At 39.0% G+C, this 15,746-nt stretch overlaps 1 protein-coding gene across 3 annotated transcripts in view; it reads left to right on the top strand.

The window, feature by feature from the left end:
* The window catches only part of dym (dymeclin), a 48,516-nt gene extending 38,452 nt beyond the window's left edge, over nt 1-10,064 (top strand). For all 3 annotated transcript variants that reach the window (XM_028026022.1, XM_028026020.1, XM_028026021.1), the window contains exons 16-17: nt 823-936; nt 8,750-10,064. In XM_028026022.1, the coding sequence (XP_027881823.1) occupies nt 823-936; nt 8,750-8,899 (264 nt within the window). In that variant the 3' untranslated portion in view covers nt 8,900-10,064. The remainder of the gene's footprint in view (nt 1-822; nt 937-8,749) is intronic.
* Nucleotides 10,065-15,746: the final 5,682 nt, after the last annotated feature.

Raw genomic sequence — 15,746 nt, 5'->3', positions numbered from 1 at the left:
TAGAAATAAAGTTTACTTACTTACTTACTTATATTTAATTATGAAAGCTTATAATTTCTCACACTCAGAATCTGGACAGCTCACAGTTGCATTTGCTTTTTGAAAACATTGAAATTTGATTTAAGAATTACAAAATATACCAGTTTGCTGGATTCTGGGTCTTAATATGCAAACTCTGAAGTGGACGTCAGCCTGCATAGGATTCTCAAGGTGTAATGACTTAATAAAAATACCAAGTTTTCACATTTTCACAGTATTTACCTAAATAGAACACGAATTACTTAATCTAATGACTTTTTGTTTAATAAAGAACCTACAATATTTTCATACTTCTACTAATAGTAATAGAATGACTGATCTGTTATTTGATACTTAATTAAATAAAAATACACTTGGAGGATAATACATTTATGTTGGGGGAATTACTCAGACTGTCTGCTCAGATGGCTAGCCAACTGTGGTTTTGAAACATTGCTACATTAATGGATGCTGGGTAGTGCTGCTTTGGTTTCCATACCAAGACTTTTCATATTTTTTGCAACTAGAAAATTAAAAAATGTAAGCGAGGTAAAAGAATACTAGCCTTTTTTCACCTAGTTGACTAGTAAATACTTTCTGGCTTCTCATTGATATGCCTTTAAACTGTAGGAATGGTATGATGAAAAATTTTAGACATTTTCAAAACCATAACTTGTAACAACCTTGATATGAGAAATCTGCCAAATCCTACTCAAAAGCACAATGTGGTTTGCGGATCCCCCTCCATACAACTGTAGTATAAGTAAGTTCCTGATTGTCTGTCTCCTGTTATGTGAACTTTAGGTGATAGGATTCTTCAGTCAGCGTCTGGAGCAGGCTGGAAGTGACCTGTCAGTTGAGAGGGTTCAAGAGGTCATCATGAAAGGAGCCCAGGCCTTGCCTAAAGACAGACTGAAGGTAAGATGACGTATAGGACACCACAACAGAGGTGATTGTTAATGAAGGCTGTCTACAGATAAATGAAACAGTACACGTGTAATGTAAACAGGCCGTAGACTGCGAGGTTCTGCTTGTTGCATGGTTGCAGAGTAACTAAAGACAAGCTCATGAGTCTGTGTGCACAGAGGAATGGGGAGAAGTATTAGAAGTGGATGAGGAAGAGTTCAAGGAAGAGATAAAAACAGCTACTGAGACCTGAGACAAAAGACCAAAGCCCAGTTCTCACCAACATTAATGCATATCTCCCTTCCATCTCTGCTGGCCTGCTACATGTGAACATGTAATGACATTTCAAGGATATGGGATGGGGGAGCTCAGGGGCACTTTGTCATGGACACATAAGATTGTAGGGAGAGGGGCAGGAGGGGACATAAATCTGCCACCGCGCCTCGTTACCCTACACTCCTGGCGGGTTCGCTAACCCCTCCCCTCCCAAAGCTCCTCCATTAATCAGTGAGGGAATATGTAACCAGGGGTCTCCACACAGCACTCCCCACCAGCACAGAGGCTCTTAATTGCCTGTTTCATCATGTGTTTCATGTTCTATACTTGGCGGCGGGCTGCAAGGCATTTGTCTCACTCGCCGACACTGAAGAGGGATGGTGCATCACCATGAGTTTATGTGGGTTCCCCGTCTCACTCCCAGTCAGCACCTCGAAGCATTAAAGCAGCAATCAACCATAAATCCATAGAATTATACATGTGTGTAACCCTGCTCTGTCCTTCAGAGTGGTGCACATGTAGAAAACATTGCAACATTGCACGACTGCAAGTGTGAAGCGAGTGACTGCAAATGTGTCGTTGAGTTTCGCATTGACTCTCCAACCATCTGAAAGCTTTCCAGTTCCACTGGGTGAAGTGAAGCGAAAGAAATATCTGGGCAATGTCTCCTCTGGGAGAAGTCCATGCTGTCTGATGGTACAATCAGTCAAACAAACAGCTGTCTCTCCTCTTCTGCCTTCCTTCTCCCTATGAGCTCATCCTGCTGTTGAGCCCCCAATCTAAAGAAAATCCATATGTTAGATGAATGTTGTGTGGAATTGTCAATGAGTCAATAATTACTCCGCAAAAGAAGAATTGGTGACTCAATCAGTTGACCCTTCAAGGCGATTGGGAAGAAAGAGATGTGAACACTCTAGGTATTCTCCTAAGAAAACACATTGAGCCTGAGCATGTTATTCATCTTGGTTAGTCAATCACAAGTACAGCTAGTCTATCCAGTAGTAATTACTTCCGATGAGGAGGTGCTGGGGTTGATATGCTTTTGTTTCTAGTCCAAGATGAAAGCCAGAGTGGAAGAATAAATGTCAGATTTCATCTGTTTGAAAAGTAGTTGATTTTTTTTTTTTTTTTTTCATTAACATTATATTATGTGTTCTTTTGCACTTTGTGGAAACTAGGCCTAGCATCCCTAGTTTCCACTGTTTGCTCCAAAACAGGATCACTGACGCTGAAAAGTAGCTCCTGCCATTGCATCAGGATTAAAATATTGTCCTCTACTCATAAACTTGTGATAATTTCATACCGTTTACACAATAAATCTGCGTTATAATCCCTTTTGACTCAGTGGAAATTCCTAAAATTGACAGATATTTAATAAATCAAGTCTGAGAGACTTGCTCCAAAGGAATATTAATCAAATACTTGGGGCAGCAGCACTTTATTTCTAAAACTCTGTTCATAATCAACATTGATTGTGATTGTTATTTATCGGTGCATCAGAACATAAACCGTTTTAAACAATATAATATTACCTTTACTTAAATTTTGACTCCCCCTTTTACCACAGACAGCTGTGACCAGCTGTGTTGATGATTTAAAATATTTTACAGTTAAAGTTAATGGTGTAAAGTATAAGCTTTAAACTTTTTTTTTTAAACTGATGTGACTAAAATACAATGTTGAAAATTTAAACCATTTCAAAATGCTCCACACTTCCACAAAACATCATTAAAATTTTCCTCGTTCATGTAAAAGTAGAGCCATTTTCTGGGGTAAATTTCTTGTTAATTGCATTTTTGCTGGATAAATTCACTGAACACTTGAGGTGGCATAAAATCGACGCCTTTGGATAACTGCTGCAGACAGTGACATCTTGGGGGGTCACCAAGTCTCCATAACAACAATCTATTTCAGGTCTTTTTGCTCATCTTTACTGCGGTTGTCAGTAATTGTGGAGGGTGCTAAAACTTAGTGTAGGCGAAGCTTGGGCCAGTATGACATTCTCACTGCATGATAACCCTTAGTAAAAATGCCACAGTTTCCAGTTTTGATATTATGTTGACGAAGATGTAAACCATGGTTTTATCACTTTAAAACAAGAAAGCTTTGACTCAAGCAAAACAATAGAATAAGCAAGCTTTGGTAGTACGTTTTAGGAATTTTTTTAACCTTTAAAACCAGTAAGTAGCCCATGTGTGGTGGAGATAAGGCATTTCAGAAGTGAGAGGGTAGATTTGTATCTCTGGAAACTACTTGTCGAGTAGAGCTGACAGCTGTCAAGAAACCAATTTCTTTTAGACTTTACTAATCAAGCAGAACTTTGTTATTTTAAGCAACAAGGATGATTGTTGACACTACAGTACAAAAGGCCAGTTCTTTTGAAGGAGCTAAAACCATTCAGACAGAAACGTTGACGTGTAAATGAAGCTCCAGCTGAGACAATGTGTTAAAGAAGGTGTAAATACCCCAAAGACGACCCTCATCTTCTTGTCCCTCAGATGTCTCTGACCCTCTGTCGGTGTGTGTGTGTGTTTTGTCTCAGGATGTGTGGTGTTTGCAGGCAGGGCTTGAGGAATGTGGTGTTTAGCCTGTCCAGCTGAAATCTGCTTTATTGAGCACTGATAGCCTGCAGACTGTCTGACTCCTCGTGGGGGCGGTGGATGGAAGGGTGAGGCAGCAGGAATACCAGCTGTCCCTCAGCTACCTGGTTCCTCACAGGCCTGGTGCTCATCGCCACTCTCCCACACACCGACGTGTAGGAAGCAGAACAATTAGAAAAACAAATGCTTAAAACACTGTAAGCGATAAAACATTGGAGACTTTCTCAAATTAAACTCATCATCAAATCATCATTACTAACCCGTCCCTATGATTCAGCGTCTGGAGGGTCCAGATTTTTCTTCAAAACCAAGCAGTAATTTAGTTACTTTTGTCCTTTTGATAATAAATGACTGAGAGATTTGGAAAGAAAACAACTAAAAAAGAAACTAAAAAAACCCCCAAAGAAAACCAACACAAGCAAGTCAATTTGAAATATAACCATTGAGTGGTTGTGTCTTTACCTGCTTTTGAGTTTATTTGTTTGCTCGGGGTTCATATTTGCTCCACAGCTGGATTCTTTTCTGTCTGGTCAAGATCTGGCAACACAACCGCCTGCAGAGGAGGAAAGGGAACACAGAGTCCTGAGTGAAGATATGAAGCCAGCCAATCAGTCTGTGTTCTGGGGTGAGGGCCTGACCCGCCAGGACCTATAACTAACTGATCTGTTCTCTGGCCAAGTGGGTCCCGACAACAACCTGATGGGGAGGGGATAAAGAGAAAAGGCAAAAGAGAACCACATTAGATATCCACAGAGGAAGTCAGAATAAGGGACGGTTAATAATAATGTTGGGGTCGCTGTACTTGTCCTCCTCTCAGCCTGTAAGGGATGTTTTTGCTGAATATCTAAAATTTCCGACTGCACAAAATCCCCAGCTATCCCTGTCCAATATATAAGTAGAAGGAAAAACAGTGGCCACTGTGACTCAGGCATTATTTGCTCTATTTTATGTATTTAGAGTCTAGAAGAGGTACTCGCATGTGTCTGGCTTTCTTTTTCCTTCAATAAAACCATGACTTGGGGAAATGATAATTTGAGGAAAATATGTTTAAGTGTAATCTTTTCCTCCATTTGAGCTTTTCAGGGCAGGTCATTTTACAACAACCTCCAGATTTGTATACATCCCTGTCCGCTGCTCAGGTTTTATCAGATAAAAATTTGAAAAAGACCTTGATCAGTCCAGTTAGCTGAATTTTATTAACGTGACACCAGACTTGTTTCCGTTATTTGCAGCCTTTATTGAAGCTATTTGGCTGCTGCGTGTAGCTTTAGAGAAGCTTTTTACCAAACAGACTTCAAGAACCAGAATGAACAGCAGAACTTCCCATGTGTTTCTTTATATAACTTCTGATTACAAAAAACTACGAACAAACTGCATCTAGTAGCTTTTGATATACAATCTGTGCTTTTTCTCGAGGACAGAACAGCTGAGAAGGGGGCAGAAATGCATGCATTATTCAACAAGGGATTCTTGATAGATTTATCAAATGTAAAGAAATTGTTGCTTGTTTCAGGTTTTTTATAATATTCTGCAGAGCTAGTGTCTCCTGACTTCTTGTGTGTGTTGTGAAATATGAGGCAGGTTTTAGAAAGATAAACAATAAAAACACAAAGAAATTCTCTATTTCACTATCACCCATAGCTCCTTGATCTTAATGACTGTCTTGGGGAAGCTCCAACATATCAGAGGGGTTTAAACATTCTCCATATGTCCAGAAATGATCAGTAATGTATGTTTTGTACTGGCAAGGTTTTATTTAATATGCAGAATAAATTGTAGATTTTGACCACAAATTATGTTCCTTAGGGTATATGATTAGTAGTCCCAAAAAACAGACCGATATTTGAAATTTTAAAGCGTCATTGTGCATTAGTAGATCAGTTTTAGAAACTACTGATCATTTTCTTTGCTTTTATATGTCACAGTGAATTATATTACTCTCGATGCTCATGAATCTTAGCACTACTCTTGAGAAAGAAGGATTTAATTTATTGCTGTCGAGATAAAAGCCAAATGAAAGATACTGGTTGAGAGGAAAAAAACCCCACTAACGTTCTCTCAGGCTACATTTACGCAAATCCGCTGCCTGGAAACTGCTGGCATTTTCAGATGTTTGGGGAAACATCTGTGGTTTAGACAAGACCACTAAGACCCCTTGAATCCACTGTAGTTATTACCAAGCAACTGTATGGTGCTGTGTTTTTAGCATCTCGTCGAATTGTGGATTCACTTTTGACTCCTCACTTCCACCTTATGTAGAAAACGGTAACCCATCTCTGATGAACCAGACGCTCATGGAGGTTTATGCAACATATATTCCGCACCAGAAGTTGTTGTTGTGGACACATCAGCAGAACTGATCATACAACTACCCTGAGCATTCATGACCGGCTCTGACACTGAGAAAAAGCTGTAGTATAGAGCAAGGGGAGGGGGGTGTGGATAGCATGTGCATGAACAAGATTGACAACGCTAAGAACATCCTCCTAACATGACCCTCATCTGCAATAGCTGTGCAAATTTACATCAGAAACTGTCTGGTGATTTTCTTTTGACGTTGTCTGAAAGTGACTGAAATGTACGCCACTCCATTTTCAGCAATGACTAAAAGGTCTGCTAAAATTTCCCCTTTGCACTTCAGCAACCATTGATTTTAACAGGTGAAGAATAGCATGTAGATTCAGCTAATATCAGAAATGCTTCATAAAGCTAATTAGAGTATTGTATATTGTATGGAGATATCTGCATATTCCCCTGGGCAAATTTAGTCAGTTAATGCTGCTTGATGGAACAGCATTAATATCACACATTTTGACAGTATGTTGACATAGCCATGTTTGCTGATTAATGCTTTAATTATCTTAATTAGCACATCAGCATTACTGTGTAGGATCCATATATCATGATAATCCAATCTGGGCATTAATCTCCTTGACAACCTTCTGTCACCATGTGGTAATGTATGTAAATCAATAAATAAAAATGAGAAACAAATTTTCCAATTAAAAGAAAAAGTTTAGAGCCATTTTTTATCCCTTAGGCAAAAAAGGAGCTGGAGTTGAGTAATCATCACCGTCAGTGTCGTATGGACATTTGCTGAGTTGGTAGACTGAGACAAGTCACCTACACACACACATACCAGGAGGATAGCACAGCTTCTGCATTGTGTCTGGCCATCACAATGGTCCTGGTGTGTGTGGTCTAGTCTCAGTAGCCTGGCATATGGCCTGTGACCCCGGAGCCCCTTCGTCTGTGTCATTATGATACCGATAGCGTTGCTGTGAATAGAGGCAGTCAGGACTCAATGGAGCAAACTGGGACCATCACATAAAGGGCACAGCGTCTGTCTTTCAGCGCAGCCTGATTACTGGACTGTGTGCGTGCACATAACATGCATGTTGAGATGGGAAGATATAATGAGGTGCCCTTGTATTATTGATGCTTTCTGCTTCTGCTGCCTACCTGCTGTTAGGTGGCCTGGCTGATGCTTGGTTTAGTCCACTTGGTGGGCTTTTCTTCTTTTTCTGGTAGAGTTGGAAAAAGATCACACAGCATTCATATGAGAAGATCTCAGCTTCTTTTTCTTTGCAAAACAGAATATTGTATTCAGCTCTTACTTTATTGTGATCATTAGAGTCTTGGTTTTGTCTTTTAAATATTTATATTGGTTAACAAAATGCTATGAAAGATGTAGGCAAGTGCTCCCTTGGACTAGCAGGAGCAACATTAATATAACTGCAGATTGTTTTTGGTCAATTTAAGAGACTTTCTTCACACTTCCCCTAGCATTTCCAGTAACATTTCAGCTTTATTTGATGACAGCAGACTTGCAAAAGCTAATTTCAACATCGAAGAGCATGACCCTAGCATGAACCTGGTGTTCGCATCAGAAATGTATCCCTTTTGTCTGCTTGGCCATCTTTTTCCAGTGATACTGGTAGTCTGCGGAGATTGTCTGAAAATATAGGTTTCTGTGCATCCGCAATCAGTTTCAGCTTGGGTGAAAGTGCTGCACACTGCTTATTTTGCCATTTTGCTCTGTTTTCCATAATCTGATCCAGTCTATCCATCTCATATTTCAGTGTTTATTGATTCATACAGTTAAAAAATGTTTTGATGGCCCATCATGTTCTTCGCTGAACTTTAAAGTTTCTTATGTATCTGTAGATTTCCTCCTACTAAAAGATTTGACCAATCATAAAGAGTTCATCAGCAGGACTTGCATCCTTCTGTTCTTGTGTAAAACGAATTAATACACACAAACAAACAACTCTATTGTCAATTTAATTCAACCATTTGTTTAAGGATTTAATTTTCTTTATTTTTCAACTTCTTGAAAGAAAAATAATTATCGCTTGTGCTGGCACGATGGGAAAAAAATAGAAAAACACAACACATTATGAAACTAATTACAGAAGCTACAGATTTATTGTACCTTTGACATTTTTCACACATTTGCAAACAATTGAATCTGTTGTGCAGATGATTTAGTGGGGAGAGTTTCGTGTCAATCAAAAAGTATCCTGGCATGAATCATGCTTCACTTGCTGTGGGCAAAAATATTATTTTTCTTACCTTGAAAAAGTTCTGTTCACCTTAAAACTTCTTACCGCGGTGGAAAGTTCAGTCATATGCTATCAAGTTTTTAAACTCCAAACAACATTGTGCTGTTTCTTTTGTCTTGTTATGGTTTTAGTCTTGTGTTTGGACCATTCATCCATCCATCTCTTTATTGATCCCCATTCTATTTGATATTCTTATGGAAATGTCAATCTATCCATCTGTCCATCCACATAGCTCTCCCTTTCCTCTGCGGCACTCTCCACCTTATTCTACTGAATCCTAACATTTTCTCAAATCCGAGGGGATATATAGTACTTTCCAGCTTCAAGTCTCATGCATTTCCTTATTTTTCCTTTTCTTTTCTTTTTGTTTGTTTTTGTGTACAGAAGTTTCCAGAGCTAAAGTTTAAGTACGTGGAGGAAGACCAGCCAGAAGACTTCTTCATCCCATACGTTTGGTCGCTGGTCTTCAACTCTGGTGTTGGCCTCTACTGGAACCCACATGGCATCGAGTTGTTCAGCATGGACTCTGGTTGAACAAGAAAATAACCCCAAAAACATTCAGCCTTCATCACACTTCAAAACAGAATAAAAGGACTAATGAGTGTGTGTGTGTTTTTTTTGGTGTGTGTGTGTGCGCGTGTGGGGAGGGGGCGTGTGTGTGTGTGTGTGTGTGTCACCATTTGTAGTATGTGCACGCTGCTTTCAAAGTGCCTCGACCTTGTACATGATGGAGTTCCTTTTTATGCAGCACAACCTTGTATTGTAATAACTGCTCTGCTTCAACACTGTGAAGCCTCATCAGTGCTGGTTAGCGGTGCACACAGTAGCTTCCAATTGTTCCCCAATATATTTCTGTAGTGAATGCTTGTTTAACAGCACATATCTATTTTTGTTTGGCCAAGAAGCTCAGATTTCTGGCAATGGAGGATTCCATTTTCTGTCATTCTTCAAAGAACAGATCATTGAGGAAAAAATAGACAATGCCTACATGTTACACATTTCCACCGTACGACTTTAGATTCTTAACTATGTTGTAATATACTGAGTTTTAAATATTAATGTCATTTATTTAGGTTTTATTTGGATCCCTCATGAGAACAGCTGCGATTTATAACTGGTTTGTTTGCGAAGTTGCCGTTGGGTTCAAAACAGTCAGAGAAACATAATTTATTATCAACTTTTAGATTAAATATGCAGTGTCCCTGGCTGTGTAATATCCATCGTTCATGTACAGTTTAATTAGAGCTTAATCTGAGTCCCTAGACAATATTAGCCTCCTGCATCACTGTGATTCATGTGATTTCATCGTTGCTTCCAGCCTGACTTCACTCAGTCTTTGTCATTTGCATCTTTCTGGATAGTTTCCCAAGGCAAGTACTTAAACTAGGACAGACAGTACATCTCTTGTCCTGTTGTGCATAGCTACAACTGTCTCTTCAATTTGTTACTTTATCTGCATGTTTAACTTGAGACTTAAGTTATTTATTTCCATGTATGTTGGGTTTTTTATATATATATATGAAAAAGCATATTCAAGACCACTAAATATAAATGTGGCAGGAACAAGATCAGCACTGCTTTTGAGGCTTAAGGCCATGGAAACTTGATTGGAAAATTAGCTTTTTATTACTGCAAATTCAGCTATCATTTTGTCAGTTTTCTTTGAAAAATAGGAGTTTCAATAAAATGGTTAAGTCAATGTGTTTGTCTCTCATTATTATAGCATTAATTCTGCACCATTTACAGAACAACACATGCTGTTTCTAAGAGATTTATGCAATTTTGCATTGAATTATTTGTTGTCTTTAGGTTTAGTGGACATTTATGTTCCCCATAGCTTCAGGTTTGGTGTGGATAGCTCTTTCACCTTAAGTTAGATCACTTTAAAACTGCATTTGGTATTTTAATTCAAAGTCAAAAATACTTTAGTTCCAAAGGGAAATTAAATATAATTCATCCATGTTTCTTTAAAGAGTTGTTGCACATGAAGATGACTCTGAGCTGGAAGATCTCCTGTACCAGTCTCTCTCTCTCTTTCCAATTCATATGCACACTTGATTTTACTTTTCTTTGTTCACTCTGACCAAAGAACATCATTTTTCTTTCCTATGCATTAAACGAGACACAAGAAACGACCTCAAACATTCAATAACATTTTGAATGTGCCTCACACATCAACAGGGATGTGTCTTGGTTGCTTAATATCACCATTGCTGCAGAAGAAGTATGAACACTTCCTCTGCAGACTCTGAAAAATCAGAGTCTGGAGGAAAAAAAGTTTTTGACAATGGCACCCACTGTACTGTCAAAGAGAGGCATGCAATTCTCTTGGGAAGTGCATGCCTTTTGGCTCTACTGTAATGGTTTTTCTGCATGAAATTTTCCGGCTCTCAAGGACAATATAATGGATGTGATTTGATGTAAAGAATGCTGTGCCGTATTTTCAGCAGAGGCCTGACATTAGGTTACAGTGACATCGAATGCTCAAGGAGACTGAAAGTACCTTCTTTATGCGCTTCCAGTCTCACCTGCTATATTAATGCAGCGGCAGATGGTTGAACGGAGGTTTCCACAAAGTGACATGGCTCTCCTTGTTCCTGCATGCAGCAAGGGTCGACTTCCTGCTTCTGTTTCATTGGGAAGATGGATGAAGCATGGGATTCTGGGAAGGGTTGTATGTTTTCTACATGTCTGTGCCCTCTCCTGAACTGTTCCCCTACTGGAGCAGCGTGACTCCAGAGCCAGAGGTCATACCCAGATCAGTTTTCTACAGAGAGTTCTCAAAAGTGGGACACTTTGGAGACTGGCTTGCTAAAGTGCAGCTTACCCCCTGTGACTCAGAGCTCATTAACTTGACTGATTGCCTCTGCAACAGTGGGAGGTCTGTAAGTTCAGCAGTTTTAGGATGAGGTCAGATCAGGAGTCAACCTCGATCATAATATGAAATGTGTTCAAAAAGATTTTAAATGTGAAAAAGAAATGGGTACATAACCACCCACAGTCCTGCAGATCTGACCTGGATTGAAAACAGACTCAGTGGGTTGGATCGCTGAAGTAAAAGAAAGACAAAAGAAAGATATAAAGACGAGACGGGCACACTGACATGATCTTGATGTCTGCAAGATACCAATTAACTTGGGTGACAATAAATGGAATGACAAACCTCTGGTTAAACCTTAGTGAAGACTTTTTGTCTACGTCAAGTCCTTTTATTCTCCAAAACTACAGTTTTACAACTATTGAAATACCTAAAACATGCACTGATGGTATTTACTTGAGAACAAAGTAGAAGATTTTCTTAAGCATAACTAGCCTTCCAAGGTCAACAGTCGGCCTTGCAGCTAATTAAACTAGATTGACTTAAGAGTTTTAAGCATTCCTCCACCTTCTAGTTGTTAATTCTTCACATTTCATGATATTTGGCTGTTTAGATAATGTGCTAGATAGACATTGAACAGTGATAACTAACTCATGCTCTGCTACGTGTACCTCGGATATCTTGAAACTGGAAATGACGTCACACTAAGTTTAGCTGCGTTGGATTTGCTAGCTGTTGTGTTTTGTGACCAGGTTGGACATATTTAACACTACAAGATGATAATTACATATTTCTGCATATTTTATCTCTGATTTTTAAATGCAATGATCAAAATGGAAAAATCCACCTGGAAGGTAAGCTGCAAGACTTGAGTTTGTCTGCCAATTCTGACCTCCAAGTTCAATATGTCTGCACATACTTTAGGGCTAGGAAGTTGAGTACTCTGCTTTTTTTTTACGTTTAGAGACTACTTTGTTGTGCGTTGTCAAATGCTTAGTTTCTTTACTGTGCTTTGAGTGTTTTCCATATCAGTTTTGTCCCCAGGTTTGAGTAAAGATGTAGCAAAACAAAGAGCTGAGGTAAATCCTGGCCATGCCTTTGGCTCACCTGACATTTATATTTTCTGTGTATTTCCTAATGTTCTGTTTTTATTGCTGCGTTGCCTCCACCCCTATTTTTTAAACAGCTGTTTAATTAATTGTAGGTTTTGCACTACTAAATGTCAATCTTGCAGGTTTTTCTTTTGCCTGCCACAGCAATGAAGACTCTTGTAGAGATTGCTCACCATGACATTTAGGTTTTCTCATACTGTGTACAACTGTAGATTTCCCAGTGGAGTTGTTGACAAATGGATGACACTTTTTCCCCTACACAATGAAAAGAAACAAATTCAGCTTCTTGCCTTTAACCCCAGGATTTTTCTTTTCTACTTTAATTATGCGCTGACATTTACCAGAGTGGGCGTTTTCCTGCTCTTTCCTTACAAGTTATCAGATGTGCAAGCGATGTAAAAAAAAAAAAAGAAGAAAAAAATCCCTTTCTATCTTTTTAATTAAAGTTGTCTTATTTTCATCATTCTTATCTTTGTAGAAATTCATTCCCTATGAACGGCCTTTTATCCTATTTGGAAACAGCAGTTCATGCAGTAAAACTCAATTGCACATGCATGAGCCCTTGTATGGAAGCAGTGAAGTGTACTAGTACATTTTTTGTAAAGGCCAGAACTCCTATCTAGAATACTAATTGTCTCTTTTCCTGTGTAATGCTTTTTACCCCACTGCATACTCTTGATACAATTAGTTCTTCGGGGTCAATTTAATAGATTTAAAAAGCTCATTCAAGCATTCTGCAAATTTACATTTTTCTGTTAGAGGAGGAGACATAAAAGCACATATGTGCTGAATTCGGAGCTGATGTCTGCCACAGCCTTGCTTGAGGTTTACTGGGAACAAACAAGCTAATCAAACATGACTGATAATATCTTACATTTTATGAACTTCATTCAAGATTTTATAACAAGAACCAACTGTCTCAGAGACAGTTTCTACCCGATAGCAATAACAAAACTAAATGCAATCAAAAACAACCATTAATCATCATAAATGATGTATGTGAGAATGTGGCTGTTCTTATTTATTTATTTATTTATTTATTTTTTTTTTTTTGCCAGTTTGTTGATTTTTGCGTTGTGTGTGAATTGTGAAACAGTTATTTTTTGTTTTTGGGCATGTGCACCGACTGATGGCACCCTTTGAATTTCGTTGTCCTTGCGACAATGACAATAAAGATTTATCTTATCTTATCTTATCTATCTAAAAAAAAAAGGGGGAATTTTATTTTGAAAGGAAATATGTCAAATTAATAAGATGATAATTTCAAGGTTCTTGCACTGGCGTATCCTCCTAAAACAGTTATCTTTAGGGCTTGACTAATTGAAAATGTGAAAATTCAAGGATTTGTTTTTCTAAACTGGAAGTGGGTACATTTCTTGTGCATTTTCTCATAACCTAGCCAGATTAAAGTTATGCATACACACTGAAAAGTATTCATACATCTCAACTAATATTTGGTTAAAAGTCACTTGGCAAGCTAAAGAGAGAAAAGAAAACACACGTTTTTTGTAGCGCCTGGCATAGTTTTGGATGGAGAATTGTTTGAGTTTATTTGAAATGGTTGGCTTCCTACCACCGAATTTCAAGCATGTTGCCTAATTTTTCAGTATGGTTAAGTTTGGGTTCATTCCACTATCTTAATGTTTTACTGATTTATCCAGTCCAAAACAGGTTTTGATTTGTATTTGGGGTCACTATTGGCACACCCACTTGTGTCCAAGCTTGCGACATCTAAAATAATTGATAATTATTCTATTCTTATTTCTCAGTGCACCAGTACCACTGGTAAAAAAAAAGACATTAATAATAATAATAATAATAATAATAATAAATAATAATAATAGCTCCAGAGCTTGATGCTACCACTGCCATGCTTGGTATTGGAACAAACATTCATCTTTTGATTGTGGCAACACAACTGAACTTTATTGAGCCTGATCTAAGAATGTTTTTGTGTAAAGCTACAAATTTAAGGCAAGCATTAAAAAAGTCTGAATCAGGGTCAAATGGATAAAGCAGACTAATGAAGGGTCTCCCTTGTTTAAACTGAGTAAACGTTGCTTTGAAGCCCAGTCTGACAGGAAGCCAGAAAACTTAAGTGAACTCTACCAATCATGGCCAGAAAGTGGGCTAAAATTTGACCCAGAATCATGCCAGAATTCTTATTGTGGAGCAAATCTTTAAAATTGTTATTTTTGTAAAATAAATAAATAAATAAATATAAAGCTGCCAGTTGTATTATAATTCCACCCTCCATTAGAAACTTTTCAAATGCATCATTAAAATGCCCAAAATGAATGTGATATTTTATGTTCGTGATGCCACCGTGTAAAGTGATTGGATCTGCGCGTCATGTGCGTATGCCGGATTTTAACATGGAAGTGGTTTGTTTGCAAGCAACTTTAAAGAAAACACACAGCTCGCTACAACCATGCTGCTGCACAGTGTGTAACAGAAAACAGTCTCTCTCTCTCTCTCTCTCTCCTCTTCGGGCTAGACTGCAGACAGACTCCTGAGCCGGGCTGAGATGGAAAAGGGTTAGATAAAACTGGCTACTTCCTGGAGTCTGGACTGGAAAACGGTCTCATGCGCTCACAAAAGGAAGGGAAAGGAGAGATGTGAGGGTAGGGGAGGGGACGATATACGACTGTGGCAGCCAGTCACTTCCACAAGTCCCTCTGATAGACCCCCCCCCCCTCCACACACACACGCACACACACACACACACACACCGTCCCTCAACTGATTGTTTCCAGACTCCAGTTAAAACGCTGCTGCGTCGCTCCTTCTGCTCGGCGCCAGTTGGGGGGGTTGTAAAGCCGGAATGGTCTAACTCACAACCCCTCTACGACCCCCAACCCCCAATCCAGCACATCCCGACCACCACCACCATCATCATCGTCCTCATCATCATCATCAGCCCCCCCCCACCCTAAATGCCCTCCGGCGACTCTTTCACATTAGCATACTGCTGAGTGCACCTCCTCCTCCCCGGACTGATGTCTGTGGGGGGACCTCTGTGGGCTGCAGAGGACACACACACACACACACGGTCACACACGCGTGGATTGTAGACCAATGTTATTTCAGATTATCTTGAGTGCTTTCTCATACATCTCGACGTACCTCCACGGCCACGGAAGGGTAGATTTAGGTGACAAACAAACACCAAGTGATGCATAATTCCGCAGTGATAGGAAAAGGAAATCAGTTATATTAGAATATAATGTCTGAAAAATGCAGCGTGCATTTAGATTCAGTTCACTGTATACAGCAGAGGGATGGTAACAATATCCATTATCAATAAGCTAAAAAACAATATGACGACCAATATGATATGGCCATCCACTTGAACATAATAAAGTTGCCAAGAGGCTCATGCTAACTCTGGATGAGTTTATTTCCCTCTCTCTTTGCGATTATGCATTAATTTATGTTTGTCTGTCACATA

Source organism: Xiphophorus couchianus, chromosome 8, assembly GCF_001444195.1.
Source record: "Xiphophorus couchianus chromosome 8, X_couchianus-1.0, whole genome shotgun sequence".
Lineage (NCBI taxonomy): Eukaryota > Metazoa > Chordata > Actinopteri > Cyprinodontiformes > Poeciliidae > Xiphophorus > Xiphophorus couchianus.
Note: the sequence above shows the minus strand (reverse complement) of the source record. Positions and strands in the feature narration are given on the sequence as shown.